Source organism: Ischnura elegans, chromosome X (assembly GCF_921293095.1).
Source record: "Ischnura elegans chromosome X, ioIscEleg1.1, whole genome shotgun sequence".
NCBI lineage: Eukaryota > Metazoa > Arthropoda > Insecta > Odonata > Coenagrionidae > Ischnura > Ischnura elegans.
The window spans coordinates 48,854,090-48,876,396 of NC_060259.1; the positions used below are offsets into that span (position 1 = coordinate 48,854,090).

The following is a 22,307-nucleotide window of genomic DNA, read 5'->3' on the forward strand; positions in this document are numbered from 1 at the left end:
AAGCAAAACCTTGCACCAACTTGACACCCCGAATTTTACATCGTTTTTTCAAGCGTGCGGTCGACTACCTTTATGGCCGGCGGCGGCGGAGAGTACGGCGACGCGGCAAGCGTGTGGATGCATTATGGTCTCATTCACTTTTATATGTGGATAATAGATGTAATAGCGATAGAAAATTATTACGAGAAAGTAAAATTAAAAAATAATGATACAAATGACTCTTATTATGCAATCGCTGGGCACTGCAAGAGGTGCACTGAAAGGTTTCTTTCTTTGAGTGCATACCATATACTACTACGGAGAATTGACTTAAATCGTGTGCTTAAAGTTGGAAAACGGACTCTTTTGTTAACAAACAAATTAATTCTAGGCAAGAACCGTCGATGATCCATTGCCTCCACCATCTAACCTCTCATACATATTTAAAGGCCTGCTGACAACGGTCGTTTTATAGTATTGTTGAAGTGCGGATCCCTTCGACCTTGTTTTTGGTATGGTCTCCGGGTAGATGTAGAAGGTTCGAAAGGCATATTACTTACATCGGATAATGCATACTTTCAAAGAAATACACTAAATTTTAATTTATACCTTTTTCTCAATTTAAAGTATTGATTTAAATCTCTTACGTATATATCACATTCATTATTCTTAATAAACTATGTTGCTATCAAAATCGTTATTTGTTAGAAATGTTTTACCGTACAAACAATATATAAACAAAAATGACACAATCTACACTTTTCCCAACTGACATACGGCAATTAGCACTTTAAACAATAAAATGTTACTGTTTTTCATTCACTATCTGACGAGTATCACTTTCACTATCTGAGATCAAGCATTGTTTTCCTTTTTCAAAAACAGATCCATTACATTTTTCGGCAAGCTGTATGTTTCTTCCAGTTTAGTTGGTGTAATTTTTGTAATTATCAGTTATGACGTTAGGATATGTTTTCGGAATAAATCCTGATTTTTTGCCACTAGAGATATGTTTTTAGCCAACCGTTCTCGGAACTTTCTCACGTCCTTATTGCGCGCCTCTCTTGTTTCCCCTGACAGTTGTCACAATTAAGAATGGACTCTTTCAATGTCAGCTCTGTGAATGAAGACCTTATGTACGGTCGGTGGCATACAATAATTGTTTTTAAAGCTTCAGTGTCAGTCAGACTATTTAGAGAGGAAATCTAGAATAATTGTGATCACTTTTGAATACTCATACCAGTTTCATCCTTTACCTAACGAAGAGCATCTTTTACCAAAACAAGAAGGCACAAGGGTGCTCACGAGCAAGAATTCATGAGACATAGGCTCCCGTTCCCACATGTGATTATATTGCGCATGTCCTAACTGTTATCAATCACAATTACATTGAATCAGTTTGCGCAAGTAAATTAGGCACCAAACATGGTTAAATTAATCTGGTTTACATGGTACCAAGAATGGTCTTGTATGGCTTATATTGCAAATTTTAATCGAGACAAGCCGTCTCAATTATTCCAAGCCAATACAATTTCACATAGATAATAAGTGAAACGAAAAGTTTAAATTTAAAGAAATGAAGCGAAAACTAATATTTTCGACCTTAAACCTCGGGACAAGTTGATCAAATAAGCACGACTACGATTCCTATATTCATTATAGCCATATCACATTTCAGTGTAATGTAACTGAATTATCCGAATTTATGATGCGTAGCAATAAGAAGCAATTCTGCAAATAAATTCATTTCCGAATTATTCTGATCCCGTATTGAGCTGAAGCGAAGGCAATACAGATATTATTATTTCCGTTACACACAACCTACCATTTCATTCAAAGTAGGCTTCCATTAAAGTTCTGAATCAATAATAATAAAAATAATGTACAATGTTTAATAACAAAAATATCGTCAGTTATCAGAGGAAAATATAACTAAACACTTCTTCCTTGTGCTTATCAACAACAATCCTTGGCTACCAAGCCGTTGATTTACTCTTATTAATACAAAATGGTAAAAACACTAAAATGACTTAACTGGATGCGGAACGTAGTGATCATGCGCAATACCAATAAGATTGTTTAGCTCAAAGTTTTAACCCCACTCTCTCTAAATGCAATCATTAAGAGGTCTAAACTACTCCCTCTTTCCCCCCTACCATCCAACTACTGGGGTAGAAACTTTTCTATTACCAGTGTGTTAAAATTGAGTGTCGCTCCCGGGAAGTTTCGTCACGGGCTTTTCAAAACTCTTTGGTTATTACAATTTCATGCGGAAACTAAACTGAACCTAGCCTTCTTGTCTTAGTTTCCCCCCGGGTCGAAACTAAATATTTTCACTTCAATTGCCAACCCTGGTTCCGGATTACAATACCAGTTATTTGCGACGGAGGCGTAGTTTATCGGCATTACCAAATCTCCTTCAATTCGATACTCCTTTTTTCTCCATGGAGATAAGATTTTTCTGTCCGGGGTGGCACCATAGACAATAGGTTTAATATCTTTTCACCATCACGGGGGTGAACTTACAGGGGTAGTATACGCCTTACGGGGTAGTATACGCTAAGTGTCAATAGAGCTTACACGGACGAAAACTCTTAGAGAGCGCATTCGACAGATTGAAGCTAGTAATAATTGACAAATAAATACTATTTTTGCTAGAAATCAGTAGAAGGTAAAGGAAATGAAAGAGATCAGGTTTTATCAAAGGAGATTTTTAATACTGAAAGTGTGCATAATAATATATCATGCAAATTCTCACAGCCATGTAAATTTTATCTTTACCAGTTTTCGTGCAAAAATTATTGCTTTGCAAATCCACCACATGCTCAAAAACAATATGCATGTCAAATTTAGGCGTTAAATTAAGTTTTTACTCCCTTGTGAGACGTCAAAATTAGATTGAGTTAGATAAAATGATCACCTTAAATGTAGTGATGCTGCAAAGGTTAAAAGTAATTGGTCGATTAAAGTAGTATAACTTTGAACGTAGGTTTTCGCAGCGAGGGGCATCGTTGATAATGGCTTCCGGGTGCAGCTGCGTGTTGCGCTTTGTCGTGCAAGCTTTCGCGACCGTTGCAGGACGCATCATCAGGCGATGAATGAAATTACGGAAATCGGTGGTCAATTAATATACTCGTCCACCTCCCCTATCCACCGGAGTAGTGGGGGAGGGGGGCGGAGTTGACATCAGCAGAACTCTCACCCCTGTCCTTGAGCGGCGAGCGGACTCTTCTTGTCTAGCGAATAACCTTGTTGGCAACATATTCGTCGTCTTCTCTTTCGGAAAATCGTTTTCCGAAAGAGAAGACGACGAATATGTTACCAACAAGGTTATTCGCTAGACAAGAAGAGTCCGCTCGCCGCTCAAGGACAGGGGTGAGAGTTCTGCTGACGTCAACTCCGCCCCCCTCCCCCACTACTCCGGTGGATGGGGGAGGTGGACGAGTATATTAATTGACCACCGATTTCCGTAATTTCATTCATCGCCTGATGATGCGTCCTGCAACGGTCGCGAAAGCTTGCACGACAAAGCGCAACACGCAGCTGCACCCGGAAGCCATTATCAATAAAGTAGTATAATTTCTGTAATGTGTTATAAAATTTCAGAGCTAGTAAACTTTACGCCTCCAATCCAACTCTTACACAGCCAGCAGGGATGAGTTTAAACCCTTTGTATTAGCCAAGGCAAAGGTTATGAATTACACATTCATGGCTATAAAACTCTTATAGTAGCACGTAAAAAGAGACATTAAATTTTACAATTGGACACTTAATGATTGTCCCGTCGGTATCTAGTCCTAGAACTATAGTCTAGGATTGGAGGGAAAATTCTTGAGATTCCATCGGTGGAACCATTGGTCAAGGCTCTATTAAAAAATTCACTCATATGTTGCACCACTACACAACGTCATTATCTTTCATTCCCTTTCTTTCTTGAAGAACGTACTTGTAGAGCAGCGCTGAGCACACGGCGCCGAGAATAGGCCCCACCCAGTAAACCTGGAATGCAAAAACAGTCTTAGATAAAATGCCCAGAAATTTGCATTGCAGTACAGGCATAATAGGGTGAAATATTTTATTTCTATAATGACAACAATTTGAATAAGATTCTGTGATGTTGCCCTGCAAGTGCAGGATTTAATCCCAAGTGGTATGATCTTCGAAATCATCACACTAAGTCTCAAGTATCTACATCTTCATAATAACCTGCGAGGCACCTCTAGGATGTTTGGGAGGGGGTGACAAATCACCAACATGAAGCATGCAAGAGGACCGCCACATGCACACCGTACGGTCACAGAAATATTACGCATACTAGCAAAATATACATGCTTATTCATAAAAAAATTGCTAATGGTTAGTAATTCCTAGAGCATATACATGCAAGGTTAGAACTATGAAAAAAACATGCAATGAGTGATCCTAGCGAGCGACGCCATTAATCCTAACAATTGAGACAACGTTGCTATCCTTAACAGTACGAGGGAAGAATGACAATTTAAATCTCTGTTTTGCAGTCTATTCCTTTAATTTTATTCTCATGATCACGTCTACTATAGTACGATGGTAAACGAAGGATGTGATTCACGTCGTCAAGTATGCTTTCTAAGTACGTATATACCTAAAAAAATCTATAGCTTTGACATTTCAATGCGTACATTAATAAGATGCCTTGGCCTCTTCGATAAGTTTCACCGGAGGGAAACTTATTGTTCCATTACGAAAATCTGAAGTCCTCTACGCGGGTCATAGTCAAAATGTGACGATACAAAATTCGATTACCGTTCCTACAACCAACTAATTACTTCAGCTTTGTAAATACACATTATACAAGGATTTACTTTAGTCTACTCACCCTGATCATAAAATTTCAGGATTATTGGCAAAATTAAAGAAAAACAGGGCAAGAGGTCATCATCTTAATATTCACCCCTTACACCAGATTTAAAACACCAATGATGTTGAAAAATTCAACTGCCTTTGAAAGGTGCATGCATACCTAATTTTTGTCTATGCAGGAAAAACCACGATTTTTGGTTCACTCACCCAGTGTTGATCCCAGGCACCGGCAAGGGCAGCGGACCCGAAACTTCTGGCGGGATTCATTCCACTTCCCGTGTAAGGCACCTGCAAGAAAATTTACTTCATTCAATCCGGAAACATTGATTACTATTATAGGTGGTCACGATTGATCTCAGGAGAGGTGAAGTTGCCCAGGATGTTATGAAAAGAATACACCCGGTGGGCGAAATACCGGAAAATGGTCCAAAAACATGTAGTGACTAGACATTAATGATGCATAAGCGTACACAGTAAAGGAATTGTGACCATTGTTGTGAACTATAACTAGTTCAACTATTAATTCCACTTTCGGGGAATTTTGGAGTATTACTAATTCCTCATTTGAAAGTAGCAACAAATGCTTCATTTAAACATTAATATTCCTAACTTAAGATATATTCTTCTAAACAATGTTCTGCAACTGCTAATTAAGGTAACGGATAAAAACTTCCATAATACTCTTCACCCAGAAAGAGAATATCGTCATCACTATCTAATGGAAAGACGTAGAGCATGGATTTCAAGTAGATGGCTCAGAAATACATCAAACTAGGTCGAATCTGAAATATTTCGGCGAAAATACTCACGGCAAACAAGTGGCATGTGCCGACTGCTAGTCCAATGGCCAGAGGTCCGGGAGAAGCCGCCACTTTGCTGCATCCGATGGGCTCCTTAGCGCCCAAGTCACAAACTGCATGAACCACAAGGACGAGGACAGCACTCACTAGAGCTTCCACGATTAGGCCCTGGCCGGCAGTCACAGAGCGACCCAAGGAAACGCTACCCAGACCCAGGGCGCCTATATCATCCGGAGTCATGGCCTGGAAAAATTGGTGTGAAAAAAAGAAGTATGTAGTAGTAATCCGCATATTTTATTGCATACGGTTTTCTCAATCAGTAACTTCCTTAATGTTTACCTCCCATTATTACGACTTTCAACGATTAATTATACCACTGGTGGCTATTTCGCCATTTTCCGCCGAACGCCTGAGAGGAACAAGGCGAGATACCGATGACGCAGCAATGGTCATTAGCATACAGGACCTACCCGAAACAACAGGGCCATCCCTATGTAACTAAGCCCGACCCTTTTATTTATGATACTTTTAACTGAAGAAAGCAGTTACGTGGTATTAATGACAATGGATTTTGCAAAAGTTGTTGCCTACTCCAATATTTTTATACATTGAACATAAATCTTCGCTTTGTTTTGTGCATTGGCAATTTTTAAAGGTAATGTCAGCGATACATATAACTGACTTTTGTGTTTAATGTCTTAGTACCTTGTGTTTTCTAACGTCGTTGTCATCAACGCTAGAAATCTGTTTAAAATGCTTCCATGAAAAAAAGATGTTATTCTTAAAGAAGAGCAAACTACTGAAAATCAAAGCAATATTCTATTTAAAAACCCACCGGTAACGCAATAAATTGACCATGGACTCCAGCCAAGATTGGGTTAGAGGACCTGCACCAGCGGCCGTTGAGTTGGGTCCCAAATCGGAGGGAGTGAAGCTCCTCCCAAAAGAATTAAATTAAAAAACAGTATAATAATAAAAGATCCGTAAAGAGCTGTATATGTACCACTGCTCTTAAGACTGAAAACGTTATCTTCTCTTAGGCACCAAAGAGTGAAAGAGGCTAATCACTTTCTATCCGTCCCATCTTGACCCTTTGCTGCAAGTCATCGTTCAAACTTTCGTTAGTCTTATGGCATGTTCAAGGCATGGAAAAGAACTTTAAAAACATTTCTTTATCCCAAATATAAGAAAATCGTTATCGCAAAAACATTTTGGTATTAACTTAAAAATCCGAGATTAGAAGATTATACATAGAGTGACGAGGATCATTTGAATTTAATTCACAACTTTAATATGGTTAATTGAAATTTAAACTAGCAATTAGACAAGAAAAATAATCTAGGGAGATGAATGAGGTGCATCGACCTCTCCAGCGCAGCCATTTTAGTCTTCACGATTAAATACTGCTCATATCATCCCGAAATTTTCAGGTTTCCAACAGGCTTTTGTCAATATTCGTCTAACTTCAATAAAGAATATAATTAATCAAAAGGGGATAGTATTTCCATGCCTAAAATGCAAACATTTTCGATAGCTGCCATTCGCAATAGCCTCAAAAGGTGTGAGAATAAATGTTCAAATTAGCAATTCGTTCCAAAAATAAAAACGTCGCCGTGGTGGATTACTTTACCTACGGAAGACGTTCAAGCCTTTCGCGATGAGCAGTATATGATACCACTGTACGTCACTATTAATATTAAATGTGCCATTTCCCAGCTAAATAATAGTTCCAGTTAATAAATTTTAGAGGAATGAGTATGTTAACGCTGCTGAGAGAAGCAAATTATTGAAAATAATTCTTCGTCGCGATACTTTTAAACTAGTGGAATTTACATCAGCCAATGCAGATGGTTTATCCCGCATACGTATGCGATCTAAAGGACAAAAGGTTCAGATGTCATATCACACGCCACGAAGCCCATCCAAATTTTAGACTAAAATGAATATCGAAATTACCCCTTACTGCTGAAGTACATTGAACAGACTACCAAAGGATTGTCTCAGCTCACGTCAATGAAAAAATTAGAGAGCAGATTGAAAGAAAAATATTTAAATGGGATATGTCGCAATGCGTAGTCCCGCACCGCTTGGTTCCCAAATAATTCAAAGCAATATAAGCGATAAATGACCCAGGTTCAATTAAGGTACCACTAAAGACACTTGATAAATGCCCTATCACAGTAGACTAACATTGGCAACGAATGGTACTTACCTGCAGAACAGCAGCACCGACGACCGCACCCACGCATTGCGCCACGATATATAGAATTGTGCGAAGCAGAGTCACTTGGCCAGAGACAAGCAGCCCAACTGTGACAGCGGGGTTTATATGGCCACCACTCACATGCCCCGTAACCTGAATAATAGAAATAAAATTAATTAAAAAAGAACTCTTCAACCTCTGGTACGAAAAATGATAGATTTGCACACCATTCAATCACTAAATATACAAATCCGAACTACAAAATTTCTTAGTTTCTTCTTTCAAGGAATTTTAACAAAAGTCGATAGACTTCAGTTCTAATTCTGTTCTTTTTCTGTTTGCTATTTCGAAGAAACAAACGGCAGAATGCAGATGGTGAATGAAACTCCATAGAACGAAAATTCATCCCTTAATTTGCGCGTCCCTCTACATAGACATCTGGGCTTATAATTTTTTAACCCAGGATATGTCTGGGATTTACCCGCGGAGACATTGGCCTATAGCATGGACATAGGGCTCTACGAGTAACCAATTAAGGACGAGTAGTAAGATGGAACGAATAGGACCAATGGACCTAAGTGCTCAGGTAACACCTGCCCTGGTTCCACTGGCAAGGAAATTAATGTAAGTGGAATGAAATCCATTACCATCATTAAATCCAAATGGTTTCAAGTATTTCATTGAAATTTACGAAATTTACGAGGTCAAAGTTAAACCCATATTTGTCTTCATTCGCCATAGATTAGTCATGGAAAAGTCTATGGCGGATTACAACAACATTCTAAACTTAAGTGAAAAAGAAAACCTCTTTCACGACATGGTGCGACTGTTGAATTGTGACAGGAAACAATTTCACATCGTCCTCCGATGTTGATGGATATTACATTACATTTTCATTAAAAACGCATAAATGACAAAGTTACACCAACCTGCACCATGGCTGCAACGGTGAGTCCGAAGCAGAGAGCGATGTGGAGGATGGATGGGGCGTAGTCTTCGCTCCAGCCTCGGGAAGTAGACCCGCATCCCACGAGTACGAGGAAGAAGGTGCCGATGAACTCTGCAGCCAAGGCGCGCAATGTCGAGCGGCCGGACACGTCGGACAGACCGATGAAATTGAGGAGAGCAATACTGCTTGGGCCCTTCATTCTTCAACTGGATTTCGACCGAGTTAACTGTTTGGAATTGGAATCAAACATTAGATTTCCAATTTATACAGTTTTCCATTCAATATAAATTAAGATTAAAGTATTTTATCTACATGGTACATTACAAGGCACAACCAGGGTGTGTGGCACGGGGTGGTTACACTCCAGGCATGCAGCACTCATCCTAGTCTTATGCCCAGTTTCACCAACACGGATAATATTCTCTGTTATCTCAGTTTTCAAAAACTCTTAAAATTATTATCTCAAAATGTGAGGATGGTGTTTCACCAACGACGTTTTATCTTAGTTTTCAAAAACCGAGATCATCAGAATAAATGATTTGGATCTTACGTTTTTCATAACTCTGACGTGGCAAAAATAAATGACTAATCAACCGTATGATATGGAATCAGCTTTAATAGCCGGTAAGTGTGCAATCAAGTTCAGAGTGAGAAAATGAACAGCAACAGTGTTAATATTGACAATGAGAGTTAGAAAAGTTAAAAATTTAACTTTTTCGTGGAAGGATTTATTAATTTGCCTTGCCGAATACCACGCACGAGTAATTAAAAAAAAAAGGGGGGAACCGCGTTTGGCAAAAGCAAGGAATCAAACGCACTCGCTCTCCTGACACAGGCCAAGCACTCAGGACAACGACACGCGTTCAAACCAGAATCAGGAGAGTGAGAAGGACCGGAACATGCTAACATGCAAATAAAACTACCAGATTTTTAACAAAAACTGCTTAATAAAAAAAAATATTTTTGCTACTTGAGGTGATGTCAAATTTTCTCAAGCTTAAAAAAATACAGACTTTTACAGGCCTGCCATTTACGTCCATACTTCCAGCACTAGCTAGACCTTACGACTTATAATACAAGTTTAGTAATTCTATTCATCTAAGAGGCTTCCAAAGGTAATTAAATGGATACGCACAGCTTTTCTCTTGCGAACGTGAGTAGAAATTTATAAAAGAAACTTTACAGCACCTCAGGCGCCCACTTCTGGGGAACTTTAGAAAACAATTCAAACAAAGGAAGGTTATGTTAGTAAAATTTTTCTCACGACAGCAGTTACTGAACGAGGTGCATTTAAATTTCTACACATTGAATACACTAAGAATTAAGAACATTTTCACGCTCATGAGAAGTTGACGAATCCGTTTAGTATTCTAACGGTAAGAAGATTGATTACGTGTGAAGATGAGCCTGATGAACAGAGTTCGGAATTGTCAAGTTCCACTTTGTGCTCTTAGAACTGAGGAAAATATTCCTTGCCTTAGGTATAATAAATTTAAATATTAAATTTTTTGGCCGTCTACAAATTCTAGAAACAACAATGTACTGCTGGTAGAAATTCACTAAAGCCCTATGCACCCCACGTGATATACCAGATTGCCGAGGTTTTACTTCCAGTTTCAGAATACATTCCATAGAATTATTAAGTAGCTCAAAATACCATTCGTGCCATGTCATAGGAAATTACGAGAAAGAAAGCATAAATTTGAAACCAAACATTTTACCACCCTTACAAGCAATTTACCTGTCCATCGAAAGATGCTACGAGCAAATAACTTAATGCAATGTCAATTTAGGACTCTTGACAGCAGTTAACCGAATATTTGAATGTCACTACCTGCCATAAGAAATAAACTAATTCTCAAAATAATGATAGATTTTACTTCCAAATCAAATAGAAACATTAATGATTGGCATTTTCCCCGACTCGATTAAGAGAACTTCGTAGTTGCGCGCAGAAATGCGGGCAGCTCAGTTACCCAACACTTCCTTCGAGTGTGAACAAAATTAGTATCTAATCACTTTTCCCGTGCAATATTGCATCACGACGATTTCGTCGGGGTAGCCCCGAGGCAAGGGACTTCAAATTGCGTCCCTTTGATAAATAAAGAGGCACTCGCCCAAATGGGCCACAAAACCTTACACTAATAAGCTCTTTCTCGCCGATGCACAACTGATACTTATAACCACAGGAACCACTGAATTTAAATTTAGAATTAACGGAAAGCAAAGCAATATCTCCATTGGAAATCATTGCTTTCAACCGAAAGGGAGATAAAATAGTTGAAGGACAATGACCACGCACGACACCAGACAACTACTTCTAAGCTTGAAAGCTTACCTCAACTACTGAAATCATGCAGGTTAACGTAATAATTCTATATACACTGATACGAACCATATACAATATGCAACCCATCAAACTAAAAATACCCAACTCTAGAAAAATTAATACGCACGAGACGTGCGTTCCATTCTATTAAGTGTCAACATGCGCATTGCGGAAAATAAATTTCAAAGAAAACCAAATAATATTGAGTACATAAGGTAAAATTATATTGGAGTCCAATTGCATGCTGCATGGTGGTGATTCATCACCCCCTGCCAAACACCCTAGCGGTGGTTCGCAGGGTATTATGTAGATGTAGATTTATATGATTAGCTACGATTAAGCACACTTACCTTAAACACAAGGGAGACAAATCGATGTATTTTCAATGTGATCTGGGACACTGCCGCCTTAGTAACCACTGAACAACGGCGCCGTAAAAGAAGTCGAGAGTGCTCGGCGATCGGTGATCACTCTTGGTCAGAAATGGACGAATATGGAAAGGTAGGATCTATATATAGGGAAAGGAGGAGGAAGAGGGCAGAAGAGGGGGGTTTTGTAGGGGAAGGGGCTTCATTAGCGAGCGAAGAAAATTGGGAGAGGAAGGGTCGAGGGAGGAAAATTTGCGAGGACAGGGTGTGCTTTTGACGGTGAAAGGAGAAGATGGTAACGTCACGAGCAGCGCGTTTGCGTCAACTGCTCAAAGCCTTGGTGTGGCGGGGGCTGGGATGAGGGAAACGTGGAGTGAGTGAAGAGCAGCGATTGCAAGAACTGGAGGCATTGAACCTGGCGCATGAAGAGACATTTCCCCATCGCATTACAATGGAATAATCTGGTATGGCATTCGGAGGAGGCGGCCGACAACTGAGGTTATTTGCGTCATGAGGGTAGGGTGTGGGAGGAAGGCTGGAGAGAAACCTGGCGTCGGCATTAGTCAGCTCTTAACGAAAGGCGCCATGGGGACCACGGTTCAACGTCCCTTCCGACGGACGGTGTGTTGCGCTTGAAATGTCCTCCACACAACAGTCTAGCAGGTATCGGGCAGTCTTCGAAAATTCTCTGCCACCGCCAGGATTTGAACCCCTGCCCACGGGGTTGGAAGCCAACCCTATAGCCAGCTTTTCAACCCGATTCCCAGGAAAAATCTTCTCGGGCTTGCGTTCGGGTGATGCGCGGGATGCATTCGGGTGATGCATCTGAACCGTTGAGCCGTTTATCCGTTTTACTCGCATTGGCAGCAATAAATATATTGCCAAAATTTCAATTATAATAATTCTTCCTTATGTACAAAATATTTTGAGAAAGCTTAATTGTTGTGGTAGAAGCAATCACAAGTATAAGATCTGGGAAATAGACTGCAGGAGCGATAGATATGAGATGTCGTTTTCTTCGCGTACAATAAGAGACTATAATACATCTACGTCAACATAATATCCTGCGAGCCACTTCTAGGGTGTTTGGCGGGGGGTGATGAATCTGCAGCATGCAATTGGATTCCCACATGCACACCACATGGTCCAAAAAACGTTGCACATACTTAAAAATTATACTATCACATGCTGTTAAAAATAATAATAAAATTCGGTAACATGCATTAAAGTATATATAAGTTAGAAGCCTTCACTACAAAGTCATCTAATCTATTTATGAGCTCTAACCCTGCCGTTATAATCTCTTATTGATCGTGAAAAAAAAGACCTCTGTCTGTCTGAAAAAAGTCTGAATCTGTCTGTTCTACAGTCTATCTCTCTTATTTTATTTACACGATCTGATCTACCGCAGTATCTTGGCGTTCGTAAGATATTGTTAACTTCGTCAGAGAAGACATTGCTCTTGACTTTATATAAAAGGTTTAGTATATTTTTTAATCTACGGTCCGACAGATTTTCCCATCCGAGTTTATCTAAATGGTCACTTACACTGACTAGCCTATCGTAATGATTTTTCACGTACCAGGCAGCTCTTCTTTGCACGCGTCCGAACTGTGTTTTTAAGCCTGTTTCATGAGGGTCCCAAACACTGGCAGCGTGTTCTAAATGGGATATAACGAGGGAGAAGTACCTACGATAGTTTAGCTTGACTTGGACTAGGTAAAATTGGTACTGCATGTATAGTTCATAATTTACCGTAATTGTCAATGTTAGCTATCTGCATGCATTTCTTGGCATATTATAACTCATGCATGAATCAGTTAATATACTAACTTTTCATTTTCTATCGCAAAAATTTTAATTTTCATGGTAGCATGTTCGTGTCCTAAGAACTGTCGTAGTTTCTGGTCTGACCGATTTTCGTCGTACTGTGTGCTTGCCCTGTGTCCTGCAAGATAGCGCGTGCCTGATTAGGAATAAGATGAGCTCTGCACTTCTGGTGGGGGATCACCCTGTGCCACACATCCTAGTGGTGACTTGTATGGTACCTCGTAGATATATATGAACCCGCTCGTCATCCGGACGGAACCCCAAAAACGATTCTCCGATGAAATCAACCTTTTTCACAAAAACTCCTCCAGAAATCAGAAAAGAGTATCAGGAAGCATACGCAATAGCATCTCAAACTCAGGATGAGCAATTTTCACAATATCAGCTAAAAAATTCAAGCAAGAGAAATGCCAGTTGTGTCATAATAATCATCGTAGTCGTCATTAATCGTAGCATCAAAAATGAAATCGCTCATTTTCACCATTTACATAATAACTTGCGAGACACCTCTAGGGTGCTTGGCAGAGGGTGATCAATCATCAGCATGCATTATAAAAGAGGATTCCTACATGCACACCACAAGCTGCGCGTATTAACAAATTATACTTCCACATTATTTCAAAGGTAAAACTTGCCAACTACTCATGAATGTAATCTGCCAATAAAGGTAGAACACACATTTATTATTGAACACCGGGGCTGGTTTAGTGATAGAAAGTGATAGTTAGTCGTCTAGTGAAATAGCGAATGCAAAGATATTTCCTAAATATTGCTCAGTATTTAGAAAAGACCGAATGGAGAGGGTAGGGGAGGAGTGTTTATAGCTGTAAAGCAAGAGATTTAAGTAGATCTGAGGTTTTTCCAGAAAACGTCACAAAAATATATGGTGATCCATCCAATTCTTGATCTCAAAAAGGATTTTTAATGCGCATATTGCAGGCCACCTGACTCAAATATAAATAAAGTTTTATGGTTAAAAAGACAGGCTAGGCATTTCATGAATAAATAAAATGAATGTCACATTATTGTCAGGTGATTTCAACGTACCCTGGATAGATTGGAAGATGTATAGTATTCAAAGGGGGAAGGATAAAGGATTACGTAAAATAGTGCTGAATGAATACTCGCCAAACTATTTGCCTAACGTGCTATTTTTAAAATAAACACTTATGAAAAGATAGCTAGTATGAGAAAAGTATATTTATACCATAAGACATATTTAGATGGTTTAAGGCATGAATTAGCAAAGTACTGTGAAGAGTTGAAAGATTTTAGCGAATATAATGGATTTTTTGTAGTTTTACTCAATTAGCCGTAGATAACGCAATGCCTAGTAAACAGAGGAAAATTAAAGTGATATAATCGTGATGTCCGTTAATGTCTGAAGCGACGAAGAAGCATGCATTCAAAATGAAGAACGCCAGTCACGATATCCCCGAAGAAGGACATAAGAAAATATCTGAGAGTAGAAGAGCGAATACAACAGCAAAAACGGTATTTAGAGGGGCATTACATCTAAACCTTTATAACACCGTGCGAGCCACCTCCAGGGTGTTAGGCAGGGGATGATCAATCACAAGCATGCAGTATAAAAGAGGTTTCGCACATGCACACCTTACGGACCTAAAAATGTTATACATACTAACTAACTATACTTCCACATCCATGCAAAGGCGAAACGCCAGAATTAATGGAATTTAAGAGTAAAGTATTCGGTGAAAATTTAGAAGAAAATCCGAAGGCATTTGGCCTTAAGTGATGGCGGCTCAAGGTAATAAATCTACGGTAAAGTCAATCAAAACGGCATTGGAGACATGGGCGGGGACAAATGCCCCTCCTAGAAGTAAAAATCGCAAATGCCTTTAAGGAAAATAATATTTTTCAAGCAAATAATTGAAATTAAAAACTAGTAAAGAGCTGTAATATTTCAAACCCTGCCGCGTGAACGGCGGTGAAATATACATTTTTTCTCATGGCAATTCTTGTTTATATATTAAAGAGCTGTTACAGTTTCCTTAAAATGGTGGTTTCATTCACATTTTCCATGCTTAAATCTTAACTATAAGTTGAACAACCCCCTAGTTTTCATCCTGAGTACGCCCTTGATTGGAGATAGAGCTAGCGACAACTCAGTTCAAGCGAATATCCGTAACTCTTTCCTTCAAAGGGTATTCACCGCCTGTCCTCAGAAAAACACCGCTACCCTTGCTAGACTGTATAAAACTCTAATGAAGTCAATTGATATTTCTACATCTACATACAACCCCGCAAGCCTCCTAAAAGGCGTGTGACAGGGGGCGTTAGATCACCAGCCTTTCTTGTCGCAGTGCAAAAACTCATCTTAAATCCATTAACCCCCCAAAAAACCAGGTCCCGATCATATTCCTACCAGAGTTTATAAAGAATAGCAAACTGAAATAGCACCGTTTTTCGAATTGATATTTGACAAATCTCTCGTAAAATATCTTTTTTTCCAAGATTGTAAATTGCGAGCGTTACTTCTATCCTTAAGAGTGATAAAAAAGAAGATTAATAAATATAACGATTGAAATGTTATAATAAGTGATGACTTCAACGTTCCCGGGATAAACTATAAGACATTCAGTTTTTAAAATGGGAGAAGGATAAGGAGTAATCCGAAATGCTGTTCGATAGTAGCTACAAAACTATCTCTCTCACATCTATCTCATGCAAAATACTAGAAAAATAGGCTATTGCGTAACAAGGTATTAAGATAGCGAACACTTGCTAAGTCAATGTCAGCTTGGATTCCAACAAGGTAGGTCGTGTGAGATCCAACTAGTACTTAACACTTATCAAAAGATTTTTTTATGGTTACATAATTTGCACCTGGATCATTCATCACTTATATTCCTTTGAATTAATTATGAACTAAGTAATTCATGGCTACGCACTACGAAGTAACTCATTTGTATCTTTTGCTTTCAAACTCCTGACTAAGATTTCGATTACCGTGAGCATGGACAATCCTTCGGTAGTTGGAATTGAAGAAGTCTCTTACGCTATTCCTTTTTACTTAAAAGGGACACTTTTTGCTCAGCATGGGTAAGTTCCTCTATTCTATTGTAGTTACGCGAGGTTTACGAAGCAAATGACATACTTCCTTTCGGATAAAGGCAGGTTCGAGTAGGCACAATATTTTTATATTTCAAAAAATCTTTGGATTAAGTTCCGCACCCGAAGATATTAGTTCAGCCAAAACCCTATAGAGTACATCCCGATATCACTTGCTGGATAAAGAATTTCTTAAACAACTGCGAACAAAGGGTAGTTCTAGATGGCGTTCGTTCAGATACCGTGAAGGTCAGTGTACCCCAGGGAAGTGTTGTTGGTCCATTTTGTATGTTGATGATATCACTAACGTTGTATATTGTAAAATTACACTTTTCCCGAACGATGCAGTGTTGCACAGATATGTCCGTCAGCAGTGCGCTTAAGAGAAAATTTAAATGCTCTAAACGATTTGTGTGATACTTGGCAACTAAACAATCTCCTTGGCTAAATCTTAACAAATGAGTAGTAATCGAATTCATTTTTGGAATAAGGAAGATTCTCCCAACGAAACGTATTCAATTAATTGAATATATTTATTAAATTTAGAGTCGGTTAAGAATTTAGGAGTGACTTTTGACCTCTTGAACTACTCAGATGGGATTCACTGTCAGACCGTAGAGTGAAAACTAGACTATGTAAATTCAAGAGCAGTTTATTTTCCGACGAAGTTATCCATATCTTGCGATCGCCAACATACTCGTGCAGGTCAGGTCATATAAGTATAATAAGAGAGATAGACTGTAGAACACGTGAAATCCGAATATCGTTTTTTCCACGTTCAATAAGACACTATAACGGCAGCGTTAGAACTTAGAGATTGCTTAGCTGACATGTAGTGTATCTTACTAACTTACGTTTCCTTAATTTTTAAATTTTTATGGAATTTTTAAAAGCATGCTCTGTGTGTTCTAGCTTTATTGGTAGATTCCCCTAATGAGTAGTTGACAATGCCTTTGCATGAATGTGAAATATAATTTGTTATTGTGCGTCTTTTCTCTGTCCGTATGGTGTGCATGTGGGAATTCCCTTGCGTGCTGGTGACTGATAACCTCCTGCCAAACAACCTAGAAGTGGCTCGCAGGGTATTATTTTTTACATCAATATAATACGCCGTAAGCCACCTAAAAGGCGTATGGCAGGGGGTGTTAGGAAACCAGTCTTTCACACATAAAAAGGAAGTCCCATAAGGAATTTACGACTAGCATTTATTAAAGTCCTTTAACGGTTCGGGGGAAAAACTAATTCCCATATACTCCCATCCGTTCGCCTAAATATCTACCTTCATTTATCGCTTCTGTTGGACCTGGAAATATAGTGGGCCATAATATTTTGTTCTCCGTGTCGCTCTTAAAGATATCCATTCTCAATTGTTCAACAGTCTAAGCCTAGCCCGCAGCCTCCGAGGCTCCAGCGGCTCAAAGCCTAATTCGCTGAACATCTGGGTAACACTGTCCGTACGCCCGTTACGGCTTTTGACGAACCGCGAAGCCTTTCTTGGTATTTTGTTCCGTTTGTGGATTAAGTCTTTCTGCACCGGATCCCATGCGCTCGCTGCATATTCAAGGCTTATGTTATATTCTTAATTATATTAAAGGTAAATGTAGATGAAAAGTCAGGAAGTATTTATTCCACCTTGATAGCCGAGCACTTAACGCTTTATCTTCACACAAAAATAACAAATTTTCCAGAATGTTATCTCTTCCTAGGTCGCAATTGTGACTTCTTTCCTAGCATTCTTTAGATTAGTGACGTGGGAGTACAAGTAGGCTGCCAAAAGGCACTTGCAATTTTCAACCATTTTGATTCACCCCTCCATAATGACCTACTTCTTACTCCATACTCTCTCCTACTCTTCCCCCCTTTCCATTTGAAGCGAACACACTCCAAACGCCTTAGTGCAACCGTTATTCCGGACCCTCACTTCCGCATAACCATTCACTCACAGGTTGTGCGTCACTCACCACTTGAACGTCCTCACTTCTCACCCCGTACACCGAAACTTCACACGCTCATGCATTGTGTTCCATTTTGTTGTATTTTCTTCTTGATATTATTACTTTGCGGTGTAGTGATGGTTGGTAATAACACAGTCAAGAAAGAACGACATTGAAACTTTTTTAAATTCCGCAGAATTAAAACACGCCTATCATATGGTGTTGCCATAACTATCATTTAAATTCTTAATAAAATCGAGGTTGAGGCAATTCGCACAAGCTATATGAAACGGCTTTGAAAATATGAAGAGTGTATCAATAGGCATCGGCAAATCATAGGTCATAGAAAAAGCTAAATACGTGCTATCCAAGCTTGGTGCGATGCTTGGCAGTTAGAATTAAATTTGGAAAAATGCGTCGTAATGAATTTCTGGAAGAAGAATAACTCCCTACAGCGTAACTATATCATTCGCGGCACCCAATTAAATGCAGTTGAATCCGTGAAATATCTAGGCGTTAGACTCAATAATGATCTATCGTGGAATAAACATATTCGAGAAATAACCGGTCAAGCTAATCGTAAAATGGGTTTTGTTAAAAGAATATTAGGAAAGTGCGACGACAAAGTGAGAGAAATTAGCTACTTTTCCCTCGTTAGACCACATTTGGAATACGCTGCCAGTGTTTGGGACCCTCATGAAAAAGGCTTAATAACAGAGTTAGAACGCGTGCAAAGAAGAGCTGCCAGGTATGTGAAAGGTCGTTACGATAGTCTTGTTAGTGTAACTGACCTCTTAGATAAACTCGGTTGGGAATCTCTGTCGGACCGTAGATTGAAAAGTAGACTAAACCTTTTAGATAAATTCAAGAGCAGTGTCTTTTCTGACGAAGTTAACCATATCTTGCGGACGCCAACGTACAACGGAAAATCAGATCATATAAATAAAATAAGAGAGATAGATTGTAGAACAGACAGATTCCGAAAGTCATTTTTTCCACGATCAATAAGAGATTATAACGGCAGCAATAGAACTCGTAAATAGATTGCATGGCTTGTAGTGTAGCCTACTAACCTATGTAAAACATAATGCATGTTTCTGAATTTCTATTCTATATTCTATTTCTAACAGCATATAGTAGTATAGTTTGTTATTATACGGGACGTTTTTTGGACGGTGTGGTGTGCATGTGGGAGTCCAAATGCATGTTGCATGCTGGTGATTGATCACCCCCTGCCAAACACCCTAGAGGTGGCTCGTAGGGTATTATGTAGATGTAGATGTATCATTCGGCATATGTTACAATTTTAATGTAATCAGTATTCATATTTGAGTAAACAAACCAATGATTTAGTGGAGCCAACAATAATGAAAAAAAAGGATCACAATTATGAATTATGTCAAAACTGTTATAAATGCTGTCACTGTTTACGAGAAAAAATGTGACTTTCGCTAGTTGGAGGACGTGCATTCCACGCAGAAAGACTTTTCCTTTTCTGCCCTTCTATGCAGTTTTCGTCACATTTAGAAGCTCAAATGGTATTTTAAAAGAAAATGAATAGACGCCCTTTGAGCTTGCTTTACCAGAAAAATAGTGACAAATGGGTTTTTACCTATAAAAAACGCTTTAGCCGTGAAGTTCTTTGAAAATCTCCAAGCACCACGACACCCAACTCATCTATAAGGATTATTTTCAAACCAGAAAGTACTTGTACTGCATATCTACATGGTGAAAAAAATTGTGGCTTGTGAGTAGAAACGAAATATCTAGGCAAGAGATTGCAAAGGAAAGGAGACTTCAACGAGTGGGAATAAAGCAGTACGGAATATAGGACCCTTTAATGCAAGCTTAATGTAAACAGTGAGAGCAAAAAGTAGTCGGACGGCCCTCGTTCCCAGCTAAAATTGTTTTTTGACTCTGTTTGTCTCCATCTTTGGACTCAACATGACTCTGGTATTATCATTGACTGCTCCAGTAAAGGTTTACAAATAGAAAGGACGGAAAAACTGACCCTACTTCGCTAGAAATTGAGTTAAATAGACGAATATTTGCAAAAATTTTGCAATTTTATCCTTTTTGCACTCACTGTATAAGTATAATTATATCCACTGAAGGGGCAACAACCTGTTCCCTGTATAAGAGTCAGGTAGATTTGGGACGTGCCGCGATATTTGGGTTGAGTCGCTGCACGAAGTCTGGCCACCGCAACAACACCTTCGTTTAAACGACGCCGTGGCTTTGCATGGGAGGAATGGCACGAAGGCGAAAGACGGAAGAAGAGAGGAGGGGGAATTAGGAGGGAGGGGGCGAAGCAAGTGCGATTCTGAAGTTTAGATTGAGGTATGAACATTGAAAGCGCTGTTGAAATGGTCCCATTGAAAGTTGGAGCTTGGGTCCTTCCCAGAAGGAGTGCGAACACAGAACAGATAGGACTTTCGGGGTTCCTAAAGTGACCTTGGCCTTATGCGTTCACACATCTATTCATTACGTCAACCAGCAACGAACTGCGGATGGTTTGTGGAATTTTTTTTGCCGAAATACATCATGATGATGATCATCATCCTAGTCGGGCCCATACATTCATTAGCATTCAAGCTGGTCGTCTTAAGTTCAAATTAGATGAGATATTCATTAATGATCGTATCATTTTTATTCTCGAGTGAAAGGAAATCTCTCCCAAAAGTATAAATGGCCACGCGGTGTACATTTTGCGGTCCTCTAGCATGCTGCATGTTGGTAATTGATTAACCCCTGCCAAACACCCTAGAGGTGGCTTGCAGGGTGCTATGTAGATGTATATGTATAAATAAAGTATTCAAAATTCGTAAAATTTCTTATTTCAATTTACATGTTTGCAAAGAAAGTTAATTATTAATAAACACAAAGGTTTCATAGCAATATTTTTGATGCAGCGCTGCAGTCAAGAGGAGGCCATTACCCACTCGATACATCAGCTAAGGCCTAAAAAAAATCTATTACCTCTTGCGCGAGGAGTATATTTCTCCGGTAACGGATCATTCGCTCTTAACTCATTCGTAATCCGTATATGTCCCAGACTTCGTAATTAAAAGGAGCGGGCGAAGGATCAGGGTGGCAAAACATTGGTCAAGGAGTGAGGTAAGGCTGCTTAATTTTGCCATTGCTTTTTAGTGCATACGTTGAGGAGATGGAAAGAGAGGCGTGCAGGCGTGGATGTGTACGACAAGTGCTGTGAGGAAAATAGTATGAGGATTAATCCAAGGCCTCACTTAGAATATGCTGATAGCATGAGGGATCCTTTATGAAGTTGGACTGAAAGAGGAAATTAATGGAGTACAGCGTAGGGTGGCCAGATTCGTAATGAGTAGTTACGACAAAAAGCGCAGCGTTTCAAATATTTTACGCGAATTAGGATGAGAATCTCTACAGGAGCGTATATCGATGCAACCTAGATACAGCCAAATGTGCTTAGTAGATTCGGAGAAGATATTTTAACAGACGAAGTGAAACATACCCAATGTCTACCGTCGTAATATGGTAGATATTAAAGATAGCAACGGTGTCTAAATTAATAGAATTAATAGCGTCGATCGCTAGGACGACTCATTTTGCATGATTTTTCGTCCATTGCTCTAATCTTGCATGGGTTTTCTGTAGGAATTACTAATCATTGGCAATTTTTGTCTTTGCATGAATATACACGTATATTTTGCTATAACGCGTAATATTTCTATGACCGTGCGGTGAGGATGTGGCGGTCGTCTTGCATGCTGCGTGTTGTTGATTGATCGCCCCAGACGTGGCTCGCAAAACACAAATTATGTGGTTGTACCCTGCAAGCCATCAACAGAGGTGTTTGGCAGGGGGCGGACCATCACCAACATGAAACTGAGGATTAAAATCCATCCACTAACATGCACTTCGCAACGTGCACCCCACACATGAAACATAAGCTATGGTATTGATTCATATGATGCTTATGGAAAATCTGCCTATGGAGATAGAATATAATAAACATGCTA

The 22,307-nt window shown here is 39.3% G+C and overlaps 1 protein-coding gene across 1 annotated transcript; it reads right to left on the reverse strand.

Annotated features, from left to right (window-relative positions):
- Positions 1-3,532: 3,532 nt before the first annotated feature.
- LOC124171650 (aquaporin AQPAe.a-like) lies at positions 3,533-11,590 on the reverse strand. Its single transcript, XM_046550872.1, has 6 exons — positions 11,450-11,590; positions 8,751-8,996; positions 7,831-7,974; positions 5,628-5,861; positions 5,026-5,106; positions 3,533-3,978 (listed from the first exon to the last, which is right to left on the reverse strand). The coding sequence occupies exons 2-6, from the start codon at positions 8,967-8,969 to the stop codon at positions 3,877-3,879; spliced, it is 780 nt and encodes a 259-aa protein (XP_046406828.1). The 5' UTR covers positions 8,970-8,996; positions 11,450-11,590; the 3' UTR covers positions 3,533-3,876.
- Between the last annotated feature and the right edge of the window lie 10,717 nt (positions 11,591-22,307).